At 40.5% G+C, this 21206-nt stretch overlaps 1 protein-coding gene across 3 annotated transcripts; it reads left to right on the top strand.

Annotated features, from left to right (window-relative positions):
* Nucleotides 1-113: 113 nt before the first annotated feature.
* On the top strand, nt 114-17917 carry lrrc9 (leucine rich repeat containing 9). Of its 3 annotated transcripts, none has more exons than XM_034111610.2 (32): nt 114-877; nt 1028-1246; nt 1581-1721; nt 1814-1877; nt 1981-2051; nt 4117-4299; nt 4646-4801; nt 4933-5126; nt 5246-5377; nt 5498-5677; nt 5825-5942; nt 6023-6155; nt 6275-6415; nt 6491-6615; nt 6892-7065; nt 7151-7270; nt 7453-7644; nt 7892-8017; nt 8132-8272; nt 9182-9359; nt 9465-9685; nt 9769-9891; nt 9988-10118; nt 10252-10360; nt 10455-10594; nt 11298-11434; nt 12974-13191; nt 14026-14094; nt 14923-15048; nt 16214-16397; nt 16601-16748; nt 16863-17917. In XM_034111610.2, the coding sequence occupies exons 1-32, from the start codon at nt 821-823 to the stop codon at nt 16894-16896; spliced, it is 4485 nt and encodes a 1494-aa protein (XP_033967501.1). In that variant the 5' UTR covers nt 114-820; the 3' UTR covers nt 16897-17917. The 3 variants fall into 3 exon arrangements, with proteins under 3 accessions (XP_033967501.1, XP_033967500.1, XP_033967502.1); XM_034111609.2 differs by having other exon boundaries at nt 5822-5942; XM_034111611.2 differs by lacking the exons at nt 14923-15048; nt 16214-16397; nt 16601-16748; nt 16863-17917 and adding an exon at nt 14319-14910 and having other exon boundaries at nt 5822-5942.
* The last annotated feature ends 3289 nt before the right edge of the window (nt 17918-21206 follow it).

Here is a 21206-nt window from a genome sequence, read left to right as displayed (position 1 = left end):
GGTGACGTCATGGTGTCCGCTAGGCTTCAGGGTTGGCACTTTATTTGTCAAATATGAAAAAGGGCATTTTCGGAATATGTTTTCCGTCTGTGTCAAATGTTTGACATTGACGGAGTGGATGTCATCAAAATGATGCTTGGTGTTGTAAAACAGACTACACTCATCCTACGTAAAGATAGTATACGCATTGCCCAAAGAGATAGCGGAAGTGACAGGTCAATTACATGAAATCACGATGTAAAAACAAACGTAATTTCAAATGTTTTATAAAAGTGTGCATACAAAGTGGATTTATGGTTGTGTGGACATGTAGCTTGCAGTGTGGCGCCATCACGTGGAAGCTCAACATATGATTTGGACAAGCCAAAGTTTCAACATGGCTCCCTAGCAACCAGACGCTCCTGCCTGGACACAGACTGATGCCAAACATAGCTGATGGGCCACAGAGTTTGAGATTGTGTCTCAGTTTAAGTCCGCAGATATTATGTAATTCTTCGGCAGGAAATAGTGTTCGTTTTGTCTGACTTGCAAGGTTGAGTTTTGAATAATATTTTTTCGCATTTACTGAGTTAACAACATATGCGTCTATCGTTAGCTAACTGGTAAATTAGCCTAACTTTAGAGGCTAGCATAGTTAGCATGAATGTTTGTTTTTTACAATCATAATTTATTTGTTAGCATTTGCCCTATTAATATAACGGAATTCGTTTTTTGTTGTTGTTTCAAATAGACTACTAGAATAAAGCTTCATATATGAATCACAAAATCAAATTAAATACTTAATTTGGAGTTGTCTTAGCTGTAGTACAGCAGAAAAGTTATGATACAGAGTGAGAAACAAAAGCATCGCGGTGATGAGGAGGAGGTCAAAGAACTGGTGAGTATCAAATGCACTATTTGGCTAAAGTAATAAACAATATCCAGTTGTATTACTAAAACATTAGTTCATAATCTGAAATGTTAAAATTCAACAGTTCTTCTTTTTGACTTAATCAATTTCCCTTTACTTTTTTCTTCTTCTCAAAAGTGCATGGCCAATGGGGTGTGCTATGAAAAAATTCGACAAGAAGGAAGCAATGTAAGCTCCCTGGAGATCTTCTTCTCTGGTTTTCCTCGCATGGTTGGACTTTCCTTCTTCCCAAGGCTCTGCCAGCTGACCATAGTGGGCCAGGATATAAAACACATTGAAGGACTTGAGCGCTGTCCTCTGCTTCGGGAGCTCTGGGTAGTCCAGTGCGACTTGACAGTAAGTTTGTTTTGCTCGTCACCTTTCTAATAACCAATACTGGCACTGCTGAAACAATAACATGATATGTAATGTCTCAAATTACAGTCCACCAACGTTTTTATAGTAGTTTTCACAACGTAGTGTTTGTTGCAGGGGTAATTAAACCTTACACTTAGTAAACACAGAGTCTCCCCTCAGGCATTTAATGGCAACACATTTTACATGCATGGGCCACCATTTATGGATGACAACACATGGCTTGCCTCTAGCAAAACAGTATCCTGTTTTAGTGAATTGTAAAACAAATGTCATATACATAAACAATAATGTGTTCCATCTTCTTATTTTGCAGGGAATATCTGGACTACAGAATTGTGTACAACTAAAGAAAATCTACATTTATGATAATCATATCTATGAAATAAATAATTTAGAATTGCTGATCAACCTAGAAGTGTTGTGGCTAAACCACAACTGCATAACTCAAATACAGGTTTGTACAATACACTATGAGTTGTCTGTCTGTCTGTGCTCTATCGTGCTGCCATGTTTATCTGGCATGTGTGGCTGTTTGTTTTTCTATAGGGCTTGGACATGCTTCAAAACCTCAAAGAATTAAACCTAGCTGACAACGATATTGAAAAGATTGGTACGTTTTTAAATTCCTCTACAGTGTCTTTGCCATGTTTAATTGAGATTCCTTGAGCTGTTTGAAAGAAATATTAATGAAATCATTTTAAACTTCTTTTAAGGGCATAACCTTGATCCTAACGTCGGCCTTCAGAATCTTAATCTGTCCGGAAACAACATCAGCTCCTTTAAAGTAAGACTAAACACAGAATTATGCTTTTGGAATGTCTTTATAAAAAAGGTGTCCCACATATTTCGGAATCTTATTAAAATCCTGGGTCTGAAAAAGGTTATTCCAAATTCTTCAAATGTCGGGGTCAGTTCAGATTTTTAATCAATACCACAATGGACTGGCTGTGCAAGACCTTCAATAAGGTATTGAGCAGGATTGTTTCAATGTATGTTATTCAGGATTCAATGATATACATTCATGGCTGCATCTAATCAAAAATAAATCTTCAAAGACTATTTGGATTTTTGTGATATGCGGGTTTGTGGACATACTGTAGCTCAGGGATATTCAAATTAATTAGCAAGTGGGCCAAATAGGAAAATCACTGGGGGTTTGTGGGCCACACAATACTTTGTCAAGGAACCACTACAAATAACTTGCTTACAGTAGTGTTAATAGATACTAATACATTAAATGAACTAGTGAAGTGCATCCCTTTTTTTTTACTTTAATTGTATCAACATAAATCATTACAGAAAGCAACCAGTCCATAAAAAAGTAGGAAAGCTTCGGTTACAAGGCTTGACACAAAAGTGCAAAATGTTGCATCTTTAAAACTAAGGAGACATGAGTTTTTTCCCCCAACAGTTCCATGTCCACTAATGTACAAAACAAGATGAATATAATAAAACAGTATTCATCACATTAACAGTAAGTAGCCCTGTGTATAATATCATCAACCCTTCCAAGCATACATAAGGTGCATTGAAGACAACACAAGTCCATACAATGTAATACTAAATGCAAATAGAACATAGTAAATCAATAGCCATCAGACTCACAATAACATTCATATCTTGGAAACATTTTTACAATTTTCGAAACAGTAAGTAGGCTTGTTTGAATGACCATAAAATGAATGACCATAACAACAGATCTGCATGATACCATGAATCAGACTTCTGTCATGTTTAGCCTGTTTGAGTCAGTGAGAGAAATGACACTGCCTTGATTTAGCTATTTCAGCATAGTTTGGCTCATAAGTGGTAAGAGCAATCCTGAGACACTCATGCAACTTATCATTGGTCATGGAGCAACGTGCCCTTGTTTTGATGGCATTCATATGAGAAAAGCTAGACTCACAAGTATAGGTAGATCCAAACATTGTCAGTATAAGCAAGGCCACCTTCCTCCTTGTTGGCCACTTGACTCCGTTCAAATTATGCTAGCAGTCCCTGTACTTTCCTTCTCCGTTCCTCTGAGCCCACGGGAAAACTGGCAGAAAACGAGCCGTGATTTGAGTTGTAGTGTCGCTTTACATTGTATTCTTTCATCACGGATATACTTTCGTTTATACTTTCGCACACCGGTTTATTACTTGTTGCGGCTGGCAAAGTAAATACATATTTGTCAGTCCATTCATTCAGAAATTGGCGATTTTCCGAAACAACTTTACATTTCTTGGGCTTGGAGAGAGACATCTTGAAGCTGTTGTTAACTAAAGCACTTTCTCTGTGGCCCGCGAACCTAGTGTGTAACGTGAGTTTGACTGAGCCAATGACAAGTGAGGACACAGTGCGGTTTTTTTTTAATGACCAGAGCGGGCAAAATAGCAGAGCAGAGGCAAAATAATGGATTCAAAATCATTCAAATGAATGGAAAAACCAGCGTTTTCGTCGGATTTAGTGTGATCAGACATTAGTTTTATTTATGCTATTACACATATGCCATTTAGATTTGCAGGTAACCTCTTGTGGGCCAGAAAAAAAGTTCTGAAGGGCCTGATTCGGCCCGTGGGCCACTAGTTGAATAGGCTTGCTGTAGCTCATTCAGTCATGTTCAACGTTATACCGATGGAAACGTTTTATGACTAGCTTTGATTTGATGACAACTCAAACATCTATCTGCAATCCACCTTTGGCCCTACCCAGCTTTGCTATAAGGAATGCAATTATTCGCAGCACAGCGGCCACTATATTGCAACTACTGCGGAATCAAAGAAAACGTATTTGAGGGCATAACCTGAAGAGAAAGAATCCTATTAACAACTATCCCGTGTGTTATGTTGCTGTTATCTGTGTATCAGGAGCTGACCCTGCTTGCCCGCTTACCCAATCTGAGAGAACTAGCCCTGAAGGACCCCACGTCAACTCCAAACCCAGTGTGTCTGCTGTGTAACTATGCCACACATGTCCTTTACTACATGCCTGGCCTCCAGCTACTTGACACCTATGACGTCTCGAGTAAGCAAGTCAAGGATGCAGCTGAGGTACTGAGAACATGAGTTACTTTTCTGAGTTTGTTTTACTCTTGAGAGGATACTAACTCTCTTGATTCATGTAAATTGTTGTTGTTATTTCTTCTGTATTGTTAGTTCTTCAGCAGAGTTACAAATCATTCTTAAAATGTGTCATTTATTTAGATTTCAAGACACTAGTTTTAGGTGTCTTATGCATCACATATGGTCCTTTCCCTTTAAGTTAGCTTGAGACATTTAATTTATTTGGAAACCTTATTGACATATTGTTTAACATAAAGTTAGGTTCTTGAGGTTTGCAAAATTGGTATGTCAAATGTTGTTTATTTGTTGTATCAATACCTTTTTTTACTTTTAGGCCACAGTAATGAAAAAAATGATGTACTACAACATGCGTGTACATACTGCTCAGAGAAACCTGGGAGAGACCCGGCTGAGTCTAATGGAGAGGAAGAAAACCATGTTACAGTTACCCGAAGATTGCATCAGAACACTCAATCACGCCCTCAAGAGTGTATGTACAATCCATGAAACATGCCACAAACTATTTATCAGCTGTAACAAAAACATGTATTCTGCTCTTATCTCTATCTTCATATTGCTGTGTTTGCAAAATAATAAGAAAGATGTTTTATACTTACCTAGCTTGAACGTGAGTTGCCGGCTAGTTGCAAGAAGTCCGCCTGCACCATTGAGGACGGATCCACTCACCTGGTTGAAGGGTCAATCGACAGAAGTGACATAACCACTGACATCAGTCCGGCTATGCAGCACAAAATACTCAGCAAGATTGAAGCAATGAGGGAGAGACTACAGCTATGGGCCAGGAGGCTGCAGGAGTCTGTATATTTGAATAAAATACAAAGAGAATCTGACAGTGCTTTGCAGAATTAGGCTTCATACTGTACAGTACATATTCCTACATCCGACATTAACAAAATCTCTCCGCTGTATTCAGGATTGAAGCCTGGTACGAGCGGGTTTGGACGCAAGCCACAAGCATGATGGAATATACAGTCCAGTTTCTGCTGATGGAGCTGGAAAGTGTTGGAAATATTCGTTTGGAAGAAGGCTGCTCTACTGATGCTTGGTACGTACTTATTTTATTATAATCAAAATTAATAACAACCATCATCAAAGTTAACATTTACAGACTACAATTCAATAAACTTCCCTTACATCCTAGTTTATTATATTCTTCACCCAACAGGTTTACTTCCTGTTGCGACCTCCTGCATTCCCGCTTTTCTCCTTCAGACTTCAAGGTTCACAGCATCACTGGCATTAAGGTCAACAGAATCATCCGCATCCACAACAGTGCTTTGAGGCTTCGCTTTGAGGACAAACTTCACACCCTTTTAGCCAGCGAAGAGTCTGCTCTCTCTTCACAGTAAGTAGCTATACTGTACTGAAGTCTGATGATGGTTGACACATTTTTACTAATTATTTACAGGCATTCTTACTATTGCAATAATTCTAACAGTAATTGGACCATGCATTATTAGAATTTGATTCTAATTTCAAACTTTTTAAGCAGGAATTCCAAACGTCGGCTGGATCACCTGTTCTACGTAGCAGACTGTGAAAACAATAGCGAGAAAGAAGACAGTTTGTGCATCGTAGAGGAAGGCTTCAGAACATCCGAACAGAATGAGGTGTGTATATCATCTTTTTTTGGCTTGTTTCACACAAACGCCAACTCATGCTGACTCTTATCATGTTGACTTTAAACTAGGTGTTGGAAAAAGATGGTGCCATACCTTTATCCAACAGCCTGAGTGTGGCTGAACAGCCCAGAATTGAACGCACTCTACGACAGGCCATCCAAGATTCAAAGCTCAATGCGGACCCGATCCCCTTCAGGCACGGTGAGTTAGATTTTGAAGTCTGTCTGTTAAGTAAAATAGTACTTGGCCGTCCACAACAGCCTCCCCCTGTCTGTGACGTTTTGTTTTGTTGCTTAAATGCTTATGTTTTTTGCCTTTAGGTCAGATTATCGTCTCCAAAGTGTTTGTGGGCCACAGCACGCCTCTCCGAAAGGGAGACCCGTTAGACAGAAGCAGATATCCAAGATTGATTTCTGTGTATCGCAATGTGGACGCTAAGCACAGAACTGCAGTCAGTCAAGGTATACGCTCTATTAAATATTAGGTATTCAAGTATTTGTGAAATGTCATTGCACATCTATGTGTTTTTCATTCAGAGAGACCTCGCTCCACTAAAACACACACTGGTCCCGAGTGCAGTCCCAGGCGAAGACAGTGGTTCGTGTTCGACCATGAGCTTGTCCTGCCCGAGTACATCATCTACTTTGAATATATCAGCGCGGTGGGTCATTGTTTATTTTCAACATACTGTACTTTCCTTTTCAACATAAATCTCGCTGAGGTGTCATGTGATCAAAATTCAGTAGCATTGCTTTTTCAACCAAAACGTACAGACCTTAAACACAATTTGTTTTTGTTGTGTCTTCCCTAGTTTCATTCTTGATTTACAAATAATTTGTTTATTTGTGTTAGTATATTTCAATTCAATTAGAAGTCAATGATTACATTCCTACTAACCAATTGACATGCCTTAAACCTGTTGGTATGTTGTTACTAGGATCAAGAACAACCACACAGCACAGGCAGAGATGAAACTCCGTCCAACGATATAATCCTAGACAGGGAAGTCCTCAACATGGAGCCTGTTCTGCCGCCGCAGCCCAAGCTGTTGAGCTTGGATGACAAAATGCTGCTTAACGTGGCCAGAGCTAACATTCTCAGTCAAATCACTGCAAGTATTCCATCCTTTCAAATAACACACAGTTTTGAAGTCTTTTCGTACACTCCTGATAATCTTCTAAATGTTTAACCTCCAGGTGCTGAGCCTTCATGGCAACAGTCTGAGTCAATTAAAGGAGATTTCCCACCTCACAGCTCTACGGCATCTTACCATCAGCTTTAATGAGTTCACACACCTTGATGACATTTCTCACATGGTAAACATTATATTATGGAGGGTTATCTAATTAGTGTCTGAAGTCATAAAAAACAGCATTTCATGCTAAGTTACCTCTGTAATATTGGATGGGATTGGTTAGTGGTTTGGCACATATTTTATAGCAGCTGTGTAAAAGGTGGAGACATTTAACATCTATTTTCTCTGTTATCTACATCACAGCCCCACCTTGAGTTTTTGGACGCGAGCTACAATTGCCTTGTGACTCTCGAAGGGCTGAAGAGGTTGGGACAGCTCAAACAGCTCGACCTGCGCTGGAACAAGTTGACCAAGGCCAGAGAGGACACGGCGGTGCTGAGGAAACACACACCTGCTCTGCTGAGACTGGACACCAGATACAACCCATGGAACCGCGTGCGTGCTGTTTTAAAAAATAAATCTAATAAAACATGCTTTAGATTCAAGATTGAAGGCTTTATTGTCATGTGCACATTAGCTACAGTGTAGATATGGCAATGAAAAACTCAAGTCACAGGCTCCTCCAACAGTGCAACATATACAGGACATAGAACAAATCAAACAGATAAAATAATGCAACAGAATGTTTTGGGATGTGCAAGTAAATACGCAAGGTGCAATTAAAACTGTTGTCTTTTTTCAGCCCGAAGCAGTCAGAATGACCATACTGGGCCGCCTCACGACCCTCACACACCTGGACGACATGATGGTGGCAGAGGAGGAGGCTGCTTGTGCTGTTCAGATGGCTGCTGGAGCCAAAGTTACCCAGGTTTATGAGTATTACCATTCTACAATGAAGGACCAAAGTACAGTATGTGGATATCTTCCGGTTAAAACAGGCTTCACTGTAATTCAATCAGACCTTTTGACACTCTGCTTGCAGGCATCTCTTCTGGCCCTCTCGTGTACCAGCGGTGATCGTCCCCGCAGTCTCAGCCTGCTGTCAACAGCCCAGCTCCTGTGTTCTCTCAGTCCTGCTCCCTCGGGCCTCAACCGAGAGCTGGAGCCAGACTGGACTGCAAAAGTGAGCATACTTTTTGAATGGCACTGAAACATTACATTACATTACATTGCATTTAGCTGACGCTTTTATCCAAAGCGACTTACAATAAGTGCGTTCGACCAACAAAATACAAACTTGAAGAAAACAGAATCATATAAGTACATCAGGCTTCATAGAGCAAAAACATTTCAAGTGCTACTCAACTGGCTTTAGGTAAGCCAGTCCTTTATTAGTATATAAGTGCTTTGTTAATAGTTCTATCGCTCGAAGTGGAGTCGAAAGAGATGAGTTTTCAGTCTGCGCCGGAAGGTGTGTAAGCTATCTGCTGTCCTGATGTCAATGGGGAGCTCATTCCACCATTTTGGAGCCAGGATAGCAAACCCACGTGTTTTTGCTGATGGGAACTTAGGTCCCCTTCGCAGTGAGGGTGCAGCGAGCCGTTTGGTTGATGCAGAGCGGAGTGCACGTGCTGGGGTGTACGGTTTAACCATGTCCTGGATGTATAGGAAGGGCCAGATCCATTCGCAGCATGGTACGCAAGTACCAGTGTCTTGAAGTGGATTCTAGCAGTTACCGGAAGCCAGTGGAGGGAGTGGAGGAGCGGCGTGGTGTGGGAACATTTAGGAAGGTTGAAGACCAGACGAGCCGCTGCATTCTGGATGAGCTGCAGAGGTCGGATGGCACATGCAGGTAGACCTGCCAGGACGGAGTTGCAGTAGTCTAGGCGTGAGGTGACGAGAGCCTGGACCAGAACCTGCGTCGCTTTCTGGGTCAGCTGTGGGCGTATCCTCCTGATGTTGTAAAGCGTGTATCTGCAGCAGCGGGTTGAAGCAGCGATGTTTACAAACATACTTTAATTACCTTACCAAATACAATTGTAGTACACTTTTCACAACAATAATATATGTTTGCATCCGTCATATTGACCAGATCACTTCCCTGAACTTTGACAACCAGAGGATTTCCAAACTGATAAATCTGAATAAGCTGGTCAACCTTCGCTGGGCTTCCTTTAATGATAATGACATTTCTAAAGTGGAGGGTCTGGAAAGCTGCTTGAAGCTGGAGGAGCTTTCCCTCAACAACAACAACATAAGCACACTCAATGGTAAGCCACATCCTTAACTTGTCAATGACGTTGGAATAACAACATCAAGGAAAACCTAAAACAATAAATAATACGTTCTTTCTGTCTTTACCCTCTGTTTTTTAGGGATATCAAAACTACATTGCCTTAATAAACTGAGTGTAGATGGGAATCAGCTGTCTACTCTGGAGCCTCTAGTCTTAGAGCAGCTGCCCAACTTGTCTTTCCTGTCTGTTGAGAACAACTCTATCAGTTCCCTGCATGGGATCCAGAGAGTCCGCTCCCTACTCGAGCTCTACATCGGCAACAACCAGATTTGTACATCACGAGACATCTACTTTCTAAAGGCAAGTGGGAAAGAAATAAGGACAGTAAGATTTCAATTCCATGCATATTTTCTGAGCTTGAATTCTTCTCTTTGTCTCCTCAGGGATTGACAAACCTCATCATTCTGGACCTTTATGGGAATCCTTTACTGGAAAAGCTGGAAAACTATCGCATTTATGTGGTGTTCCACCTACCCTCCTTAAAAGCTCTAGATGGCGTTGCAGTGGTAAAAACTGACGACAACATCTACCAGTCAAACCTTTCAGATATTGAAGTGATGATGGTTTATCAAGTGTTTTGTGTTTGCTGTTGTTTCCTCCAGGAGGTAATGGAGTGTGAAAGTGCAAAGGATATGTTTGGAGGAAGACTCACCCCTGACATGGTGGGAGAGAAGCTGGGCCACTCAAACTACACAGACATCACCTACCTCACCCTGCAGTCCTGCTCCATCAGGTAATATCTTAGGTATACAGACGGATGAACACGGGTGCAAAACAATTGTAATAGTAATTTACTTACTTTGAAAACCGGGCGAAACAGAGACATCCCAATACTTGCTAATTGAATGTGTTGTTTTTCCCTACAGGATGGTGGATCTGTCTCCAGCAGACCTGTTCTGTAGCCTGCACAGCGTCAACTTAGACCACAACAACCTCACCTCCTTTTCTGGTCTCATTTACCTGCCTAATATCAAAGTAAATATTGACCTGAATGTCCAAAAATAACAAACTGGCTTGTACTGCCCCTGCGCTGTGGACAACTTCCTTATTTCCGTGTTCTTCTTTATAGGCTCTTTGTCTGAACTACAACCACATTGAGTCCATCCTGCCCAGACAGAAGACTCAGGCTCCTCTGACCAACAGACAGATTCTGTACAGCAAGGTTCACTCCAGTGGTTACGGCCAACCGAGCTCATCTAAAGGGAAAGGGTAACACAATTCGTATTTCAGTAATTCACATATCTTTTTACATTTTACAATTTTAGACTACTGCCTGGTGTGAAGTATGAAGTTCAACTGAACATGAAGTGAGTGGCCATTAGGGGGCAGCACTGACCATCCTATGTCTGATCTGTTAGTATGATTTTCATCCACAAAAAAATCTATTTCCACAAACATAAAAACCACATAATACTGCAAGGTCCAAATATTGAAAATAAAAACAATAAATAAGTTAGAACAAATCAAGACCAATGAGGTTATAAAAAACAAGTATTATCAAAATCATTAAAAAATATAAAAAAGTATAAACTTATGATTTAGAAAAAGTAATAACTTAGAAGTGCATAAATGGGAATAAAATATAAATAAATACAGTTTCAAGATGTTCATATTTGTATTCCTAATAAGTCAAAAATATATTCTCTGTAGAGATATTATACCTTAGAGGAAATATTGAAATCTTGGTTTGTATACTTTGGTGTCCGTATATTGCGGGAATAATAATATGGTGAATTTCCAATCACATTTACCTTTTATAGAAACCAGTTTATAAGCCTTTGCCCTGACTGATTGCCTTTAGGTTGTTTGCTCCTGTGAGGTCTGACCAGCTAAATGAGGCAGTGTGAGGGAGACAGAGATGTTCATTTAACCACAGAGGTTGCAAACTGTCATTCTCCTGACTTTGTTCAAGGGAAACTGGGCACACTGGCAGTCTGGAGCCACTGATGGGCAGCCTGGAGGTGCTGCATTTGAGTCACAATGGCATCTCCAATATGGCCAATCTGCAGCTCAGCAGGCTCACCAATCTTAAAGCACTCTTCCTTCAAGGTATGTATGGGTAACGTACAACCCCTCCCTCACAAAGCCTGTTAAAAGGGCAGTGTATAGAGCCTGTGAAAAGGAAAGCAAAGTCTCCCATAGACCGCAGGCCAGGTGGGAGATGAGACCCGAAGAAAAGAAAGACTGACTTCCTTTTGAAATGCTTTTGATAGCTTTGGATTGAGTTTTGCTTTGTCAGAGTGTTCTGTCCCACAAAGCTGACCTTACTTGTTCATTCTTCCCTTTTTGCTAGAAATCCTTTCAAAGCTGTCTCTGTCATTTCAGACTCTTTGACACCAGGGCCACCTGATGAATACCAAACACATGTTTATCTTGCATTCAAACTTTGGCTTTTATATATTTTTAAATGTCCCCTATTATACTGTTTTTCATCAATATATTATAGGTCTCATACAAAACATGTCTCTGAGGTGTTTGACTCGAAATACCAAACAGATCATGCATTATAGCATCCCATAAACCCCTCTGTTTCAGCCCTGTTTCAAAAGTGCTGATTCTCTGTCTGTTACTTTAGATCACATATGTCAAACTCAAGGCCCGGGGGCCAAATCAGGCCCTTGGTGGATTTAATTTCGGCCTGCAGGATAATTTCTAATTACTATTAGATCTGGCCCGCCGGTATATTGCACGCACACTTTCACTCAATCCTGAGGGTTTCCTCCGCTCAGAGCCTGAGCCCAAACATTGATGAACTTGCACCCAAGATGAGATGCCAAATATCTGAACTAGCATCACAGAGCAGCACACTGAGTTTAATGGATGTTTCATTCTGCACTTTTTTTCTCACGACAACAGGGCATGTTTGGTTTTTTCTTTGAGGGGAATTGTTTTTTTGAAGCTGTTGAAAAAACCTGTGGAAAAATGTAATCATAAGAAATGACTCCGGGAAAGCTGCAGATGGAGCCATAAGAAATGAATGCAAGTGATTATTTAATGTTTAATGTTGTTTTTATAGGCAATAATTTAAGCTTTGTTAGTTCCAGGTTTAATATGTGCAATAAGTTCATTTCAATAAGTTTTGCTATAAACATTGAAACAGTCCGGCCCTCGACTAGTACCAATTTTTTAATTTTGGCCCACTGTGTATTTGAGTTTGACACCCCTGCTTTAGATGACAATAAGGAGCCCCTCCCCAAGCCCCTCTGAGAGATATTTGGTTAAAAGAAACACAATGGTGCTCTAGGAGGAGATTCAGGTGATAAGGTGGCGGGGGTTACCTTGGTTGGTGATTGGCTAATGGTTAAACAAGCCAAGAAATCGTTATGACATCATAAAGAGGCCACAATCTGATCAACTAATTTTCAGACAGGTTTTTATAGAAATGGATCAGGACAAAAAGAGAGAAACTTTTTTCCTGAAACTTTCAGAATGTCTTTCACACATGTTCATGTATAAAAGACAGGAACAAGTGGATTTTGCATAATAGGTGACCTTTACGTTTTTAATGTAGGCCCCTTTTTTGTTAATAGACACATGTGATTGTTTGAGCTATCTTTCCATTGTTTTGATGAGGTTTTCTCTCTTTAGGTAATGATATCAGTCAGGTGGATGGATTGGAGGGGCTTCATCAGCTGAGAGAGCTTGTGTTAGACAGGAACCGGATCAAAGCTCTGGCCGAGAACTCTTTCATATCCCAGAATGTCCTGCTGGAGCTGCACCTAGCAGAGAACCGGATCCGGGAGCTCAACTATCTGGACCCTCTGACGGAGCTCCGCAAGCTCTTTCTTGGCATGAACAAGCTGCAGGTATTCTCCTCCAGCAGTAGGGGTCTCTCACATGCTTTAAATGTTTATATTCACATCTCTTAATAATACTGCATATTCAAATTGTATAGAGTCTACCGTAATGACCCACAACACATTGAGGTGACCCACCAAGGTCACACTTTTGTGAAGTTTTTGGTTTACCACCAAATCTGAGTGATTGGTTCATTAAAAATAAATGTGTTGGATGTTTAAGAATGTATTTTTATTCAGTATGCAGCAGTATTACTTTGCCTGGCATTTGCAAAGTAAGACGTGAAGTATAGTAATCATGAGTCATTACCACCCCACTCTGGCATGCGAGGGTTAGCATTAAGGAGAATCAAGTTTTGATTGAAGGTCAGGGCTGTGTAGAAAGAGGGGAACAATCAGGACAACGTGTAATCAGCTGCTCAGTCTGCATCTGCTGCTCACCCAGGGCGAGTGATTTGCACTTTTGTTGCGTTTTCCTTCTTCCCTTCACATCCTTAATGTTTCTATGCATTCAATTAAGACATGACATACAGCAATCATCCCGATGCGCAACAGTTCTCACAGTAGGGGCGTCTTTGAATCACAGCCAAGTGTGCAACCATAAACCTGGGAATGATAGAAAACACCCCCCATGCCCAAACTCTCATGAGATTAATGAGAGATCACACATGTAATCTCTCCCATCAGCTGCTTCCATCCTCCCACACCAAAATGATGAAAGGTTCATGCATATCTCTCCTCTCAGCACACAGTGGCTACAGCCAGTGGAAAAGAAACATGAATAAAAGGGGAAAGTGAATGAATACTAATTAAATATAATCTTTGTTTCTTTACTTTTTCTAGGACATCACAGAGCTTGAAAAACTCGAAGTTCTTTCTTCGCTGACAGAGCTCTCGGTTGTGGGCAATCCTGTAAGTGTTAAAACACACTAAGGTGATCTGAAAATGTTTTACCCCAGTGTGTTTTTCTGTTATGAGCTTTGCCCAGTTATGTGAATCTACAAGGTGTCGGTCAAAGGGCTCTTTGAAACTGTTCTGCTAGCAAATCTATTATCAAAAGCACACTCACATGCTCAATTTCTCACTTGCACAATCCAAAACACTATCCCAGTGTAACTCTATGTTTCCAAATTAAGCGATTACATGTCGGGCCATCTGCTGTGCCTCAAACTGGCTGGCATCAGAGACAAATCCGTTGACCAAATGGCAGCGAGCTATTGGCCCGGTTACATCACCCATCTGGAGCTCATGGATCAGGCCTGAGCAGAGCCTGCAGGGCCTCTCTGTGGTCCACAGGGCCACGCTCAGCTGTGGAAGCCTCCATGCTGCCGGACCCCATCCCCCTTCTCTTCCCATAGGGGGGGTTAATCCTGCCAGGGAGTGGAGGCCAACAGCCACCCTGGAGACAATACCTCCTGCTGTTGACAGCATGAGATTGCTACCTCTCCCATGTTCCCTCGCCAGAGTCTATCTCCTCCTCTCCACTGGACATCCATTGGCACGCCGTTACAGCAGCAGTGTCCTATAGGAACATGAAGTTGGCTGAATGTGTGCCCTGGCCAGAGGCTGCCCTCAGCTGGTCACTGGAATATCCGTTGGGGACGAACCTACATTGGGTCCCACATAGTATCGTATTTATCCCAGATGCCTCAGGGCAGGCTTCACTGATGCTACACAGTAACAATACTTTGACTCTATTTCTGGGTTATTTTATCAAAAAGGCGCCTTTTTGTTTTCCAGGTGGCCAAAAGCTCTCTCCACAGACCAGCAATAGTGCTCCGCCTGTCCCAGCTGCAGGTCCTGGACGGGGTGATGGTCACGCTGGAGGAAAAGACAAGGGCTGAACTCCTCAATGCTGAGCCAATAGTGAGACACACACAGCATGAATCCCCACTCAGACACATACTGTACATACTTTGAGGACACACAACTATTTGTAACATTCCTTTGTTGCTCAAGTATCGCTATTTAATAGTAAATAATCTGAGTCTTCAGCATATTTTCCTGTTGGCACAATTTTGATGTTAATGTGGGGACATCAAATTGGGCTGAGGAGGGAGCGTGACCTCAGTTTATTAATTATCTCGTAAGGTTAGTAGAAAATATTAGAAAATATTCAGTTAGTAGAAAATAAATATTGGATTCCAACACTGATTTACATATGTAGATAATCTCTCCATGGTCCTTATCAGGTAAGATGCAGTCCAACTGATAGAATCAAAATGTCACCAAGCAGCCTCCATAAAAATGGGGAAAGCCGGGATCATACTCCTTTAGTCCCACTGATTTGATGTTCATGTAATGAGAGACCAGGGCAGTAATTCTCCTGCAGCTCTGAATTAAAAGCAGCCTGAGCCTGCTGGCATCATCCTGCTGATTAGATGAAATGTGCCCGGCCGATAATGCACCAGTGGATTTATCCCCTATTAGCCAGGTCAACACGACCCCCTCTGCTTGTTAATCGTACATGTGGAATTGACAGAGCAGAGATCCTGTTTGTTTTTTTTCATTAAAAACACAAGCCCTAGCTTGTCACCTTCAATTCATGCTAGGGCCTCTGCTTTTGTTTAAACTTGAACATTGTTATTGATGAGTCGTAATTAGTATTCCCCTGTAAGATGTTTTTTACATGTGGAACAATAAGCAATGTTATAACCAACCCCCTGCCAAGTGAGGAGTGCACACACTGCAGTGACAGTAGTGGTCATAGGGAGGTAGAGAGAAGATCAACTGTTACATGTTAAGGATTCAAATATTAGTAGGTTGAGTTGACCCTGCAGTTACGCATTATCTGAATATTCGTTTTTTATATATTTTTTTGGAAATGTTGAAAGCACATAATACAGTGAACATGAACTGAATTGGTAATAGTTCCAAAAAGAAAGACTAACTACTTCACCCACTCGCCTAAAAATGAATCACCTAGAGGTGCAGAAAGAAAAAATACAAACGAGGTTATGTTTAGTCAGACCCAATGTCATTACAAGTAATACTTATTCCTTATACTCCCTATTTAATATTTCTCTTAAAGCCTTGTGCCCAATACCCTGGAGCTTCTCTTCCTACCAATGAAATAAACCTCCCTGGACTGCTGCCCCTCATGCCTCGAAACACCGCTATCAGAGGAATGACTATAAGTGGAGGGCTTCAGAACTTCCTGCCCGGACCCGACATCCTGCAGATCAACATGGACGAGTCTCAATTCACTTTCAAGCGTGAGTGGGATATATATCCTCTATAAGGTCATTTGTTTCTGATCAGTTTGATTGTGTGTAACAACAAGCTCTAGATCCACACAAATAGTCTTTTATGCAGTTACAAAATGACTTTCTTTTAAAACGATATTACTGTGTAATAACTTGACCACTTGTTTACTTATTTTCTCTAACCAAGACCTTTGTAATAATTTCCATTACAGACAAAAAGCACAAGCACAGCAATGCTGTTCGCAGCGGCCAAAGTGACATTACCTTAAGATACATTAGAAGAGCAGGAAGCAACCTGCCAGCCGGTCAGCTTCATGACGGGAACAGAGTCCTCATCACAAGCCAGGAGCAAGACAGCAGGTTAGGAAATCAACATGCAAGGCACTTTATAATGCCTTTTAATCATGTTATAGATCTGTTTAAGACCATAGAACCGGTGTTGACTTGTACCCCTTACTTTACGTTTCTTTTTAGATATCCAAATGGTGGCAAACCTCCACCCATGTAGCAGCAAGAGGAGGTGAAGCTTGACGGTGAATTAAAGGAGAACATATGGGACTGTGTAGTCATCAATAATCATATTTCAGGGCCTTATATCTTGAAGTTGGTGTTTTTGTTAGTGTGCCTTGATGTATATCTGCATGCAATTGCATATTTAATAAGTAAAAAGGCATCAGATAATTCCAGTGCCTTTTTTGAGCTAGCTATATCTTCCTGTAAACTTGTCTTGATTTATTTGTTGCTGTTTACAAATCAATAAATAGCTTTTTCCACTGTTTGAATTTTAGTTGAATATTGAAACATGTTTAGGGTTAAAATAATTAGGCTGCTTGAAGGTTGCATGTAGCGCATCCCTTGTAAATGCATTTGTAATGACGATGACCTTGTTTTTTTTATCCACATATGTGGATCACTAACCATGGTAATCTGAGGATGAGAGTTGTTGGTGTCATTTCTACTGCTATGACCCAAAACATGGAAAAAAACAAAACACCCACAGATGTAAGGGCGTGTGAGGCTGCTTCTATGGGGTCAGATGGATCCCCAACAAGTGGATAATCCAGCTTTAGCACACCTCTCTGCGGACAATAATCTGCGGTCACTCAGATAAAGATGTAATCTTGAATGAGGTCCAAATGGATTTCAGAGATTGTCAGTTTCATCATGTTAGCCTCTTTTCGAAAAGCCCACCGCAGTATCAACTAATAGTGCAAATCTCGTGTGTTGTAACTGGAAATGAACCTACTCCACTCAATATTTATGATGTCAGTTCTGCTGAACATAATAATCCTCCCTGTCTTCCTGTCAGTTTAGTGTTGCAGTCCTGTGGTTAAAACTAAAACTCAGTGTAAGCCTTAGATGAGGACGATACAGCCTAAATGATATGATCTAAAAACGTCTGGTACATCTAACTGAGCAATGTATGATTGAAATCTCTATGTGAAAATATTTAGAGGGCATCCATTTTCCATCAATCAACCAAGGCAAAACAATTGTATAGCCGAGAAATAAAACCATTCTCACTGTCACTGTTTTATATTTCTCAATATCTTCTTGCAAATCATTGATGTATGTAACCTGAGACCCATATCCTTTTTATAATGCATGCTCTATAAACAATAGGCATCATACACAATTAACCCTGGTTTGGTAAAAATATGCTTAACAAAAGCAAAGATTTCAGAGATGACCCTTTCTAAAGGAGCTGCCTTTGAAGCCAGAAGCAGCAACATTACCTATCTCACTTCCCTGACCAGTCTGAACTGTTCATGGATCAGTGGTGCAAATGCCACCACTAGGTGTCCTTAGAGCTCCATTAGCTCTCTGCTAATCAGTCCTCCTCTATGAACGTACTGTACCTCTTGCCTTGTAGGTAGTCATTTATCAGTTGTTGTGCGTGTGTGTGTGCTTTAGTTTAGTGTTCCCTGCCTTGGCTGAACACGGCAGTAAAATTGAAAAGCTCTCCCCAAACAAGCTCCTCTAATGCATGTACTTAACTTCACTTAATTTGTGTTAATTCCCAGCATTAAGCGGGGCTAATGACAGTGCACTGTCATTACCTTGCTCTGCCTGACATCAAATGGCAGATGATGGACTCGCATTATGAAAGAAAACTCTAATGCACAGATTTGGAGGCTCAGGAAGAGCTCTCTAATGCATTAGGTATTTCAAAGGATAATTACATATTTTATCCGTGTGCAGTATGGATATGTTAGAATATAACGGCTTTTAATGCTATTTTCTATGTGTATAGCACCACATACAGTATGTTTCTCTTTGCATATCTGTCACTATTTCTAACATAAAAATGACATTAGCATAAAGATGGTGAATAATTCATCAGTGAGTGAACCCAGTCTCTCTCTGTCTATATCTCTCGCTCCCTCTCTTCGCTCGTCCATGTGAGTAGACCACATGGTTCGAAGCTGGTTTAATGGGATGGAATGTGACAGGTTATGTTTTCATCTGCCTGATATGGAGCCCGGCTGGGAGAGGAGGAGAGGGGAAAGAGAGTCTCCACAGCTGTAGTCTGGATTCATAATTAGACATGTTTTTGCTAGAATCAGTTATAGATGATGCTCCTTCTCCCATCCCCACACACACACACACACACACACACACACACACACACACACACACACACACACACACACACACACACACACACACACACACACACACACACACACACACACACACACACACACACACACACACACACACACACACACACACACACACACACACACACAGAAAAACCCATGCTCTGTATGGGCCATTACTTCTGGTCCACTAACTCCCTACATTTGCTGTGTCTGTGCATTCAGAGCACCATTAGTCCAAGACTCTGTGAATAATTGCTGAATGGACCATGTTTTCACCGCTATCTACTCAGGTTCCAATGTTGCTTGATGTTGTGGGTGAAGTGAGAGGGATGAGGACATTGATTGATGTTTGATGCTTATCAAAGCATTATGTGTGGTACGTGTAATGGATGAACAACATTAAACTCTTTGTGCATTACACATTTACCAGTTTGTATTAAGTCTAGAAGTGCCTCGGTTGAGGTTGCATCAACATCCTCACTTGACTTGGAATTGCTGTTGTAAAAATAAAGCATGCTATTCGCCCACACTTAAACTGCTGATGGCAAACGAATTCAGATAATGAAAATATAAATGATTTTGTCTTCAAAAGGTGCATATTATGTCCCAGAGTTCATTTTCCAGCCCCACAAATATATTCTCTTCTCAAAAACAATCTTGCCATATTGCTTCTCTTGAAATCTGTCATTGAGTTATTGTTGTCGCCTGTCATTTTCCTGTAATTTGTTTCCTGTGAGGCTCCCTAGAATAAAGAGTGAAAGGAGAGAGGAAATACAGATAAAAGAATGTAGTGAGAGTGACAATTAGAATGAAAAGGGAAATGCTTTTATTTTGTGCAGATATTTTGGAGGACAGCATTAAATCTAAACTGTTTTTCACTTCTGGACGTACTGTACCCCATTATTGAATGTGTGTGTCATTAATCACATTATTTAAATCACACAGTGTGTTGTTGGTTAAAATGGGCAAAACCAAGGTACCGATAACCAAACAACAGACCGTTTTCTTGTCAATTCAAAGAGAATCCATCAAAGCCCGTCAAATGGATTGCTTTATGTAAATTGTAGCCAATTTGCTATCAGCCTTTTTTATTTCGTGATATTTGCATTTGTGTTTCTCCTTTAATGACTCTTAAGTCCTAATTCAAGTTGATTATCTTCAACAGGCAGCTATAAAAAAAAAATGGAGCAATGATTTGAAATAAGTGGTGCTATGGGAGGATTACAGGGTGCGAATACATGTTGTCGTGACTGAAGGGCTTCTCTGTTGTTATGGTTTATTGTGTCCTACGCAGAAAAGAGATTGCCTTTTCAAGATGACAAGGAAACATAACCTCCTGCTCACCCTTATCCCCTCAGCCTCACTGAAGAATAATAACAACAACAACAACAACATCAACAATGTAATCTCCTTGGCTCCAGATTATTATCTTTCTTTGTGTTGATATTATGGCCTTTTTAGTTGATCACTTCATGATCCTCCTCTTTGCCCTCCTTTTCTCTAAATAGATCAACGTTTTTTTTGAGGGGAGACACTTAAACACAACCACTTTCATTATAATGAAATAATAAAATACATAGATTTAATCTTTTAGTATTAGGAACATGATAATAAGGATTAATAATGTAATATTCATATTTCTAATCTTATGTCAGTTGTTGAGGTCATCAGGGGAAGAAGGATAAACAAGGCCTTGGGGTGTGTAATTTCATGTAATTATAATTGTAAAGAGGGATAGTCTTTTTATTGTTCGGTTGAAATCCGTTGAGGAGAGGTGTATTTTCTGATAACTGTATTCTGGTAGTTTTGTCCATTTTTCAAACAATACCGTTTCTAATATCTTTGTTGGTACAGTTAACTGTGATTTGCACTCACAAAGAATCTAAACGTTTATTGTGCCCTGCGTTATATGTTGCTTAGTAACACTTAGTTATACTTAACATAATCTTTGACTTGCTGAAAAAATTCAATACAATCAATACATTTCTTGTGTTTTTGGTTGTAACTTATTCAGTGTTCATTGGTATTTCAAGGAATGCAATTAACATTCCTTTTTGAATATAATGTCTTCAGAAGTCCCAAATGACAGGGAGTAATCAAATAACTCCAAAAGCCCAAATAAATCTAATTCTGACTGAGTCCAAATTATACTGGTCATTCATCACCTCTTCCTTCCTTTTTGTTTTGGTTGTCCAACAGTCGGTTATGGAAA

Source organism: Pseudochaenichthys georgianus, chromosome 22 (assembly GCF_902827115.2).
Source record: "Pseudochaenichthys georgianus chromosome 22, fPseGeo1.2, whole genome shotgun sequence".
Classification (NCBI taxonomy): domain Eukaryota; kingdom Metazoa; phylum Chordata; class Actinopteri; order Perciformes; family Channichthyidae; genus Pseudochaenichthys; species Pseudochaenichthys georgianus.
Note: the sequence above shows the minus strand (reverse complement) of the source record. Positions and strands in the feature narration are given on the sequence as shown.

Coding starts and splice junctions, on each gene's coding strand:
- lrrc9 (XM_034111609.2), top strand. CDS start 821: ATGATACAGAGTGAGAAACAAAAGCATCGCGGTGATGAGGAGGAGGTC. Junction 878..1,027: donor AGGAGGAGGTCAAAGAACTG/GTGAGTATCAAA, acceptor TCTTCTCAAAAG/TGCATGGCCAATGGGGTGTG. Junction 9,360..9,464: donor CAACATAAGCACACTCAATG/GTAAGCCACATC, acceptor TCTGTTTTTTAG/GGATATCAAAACTACATTGC.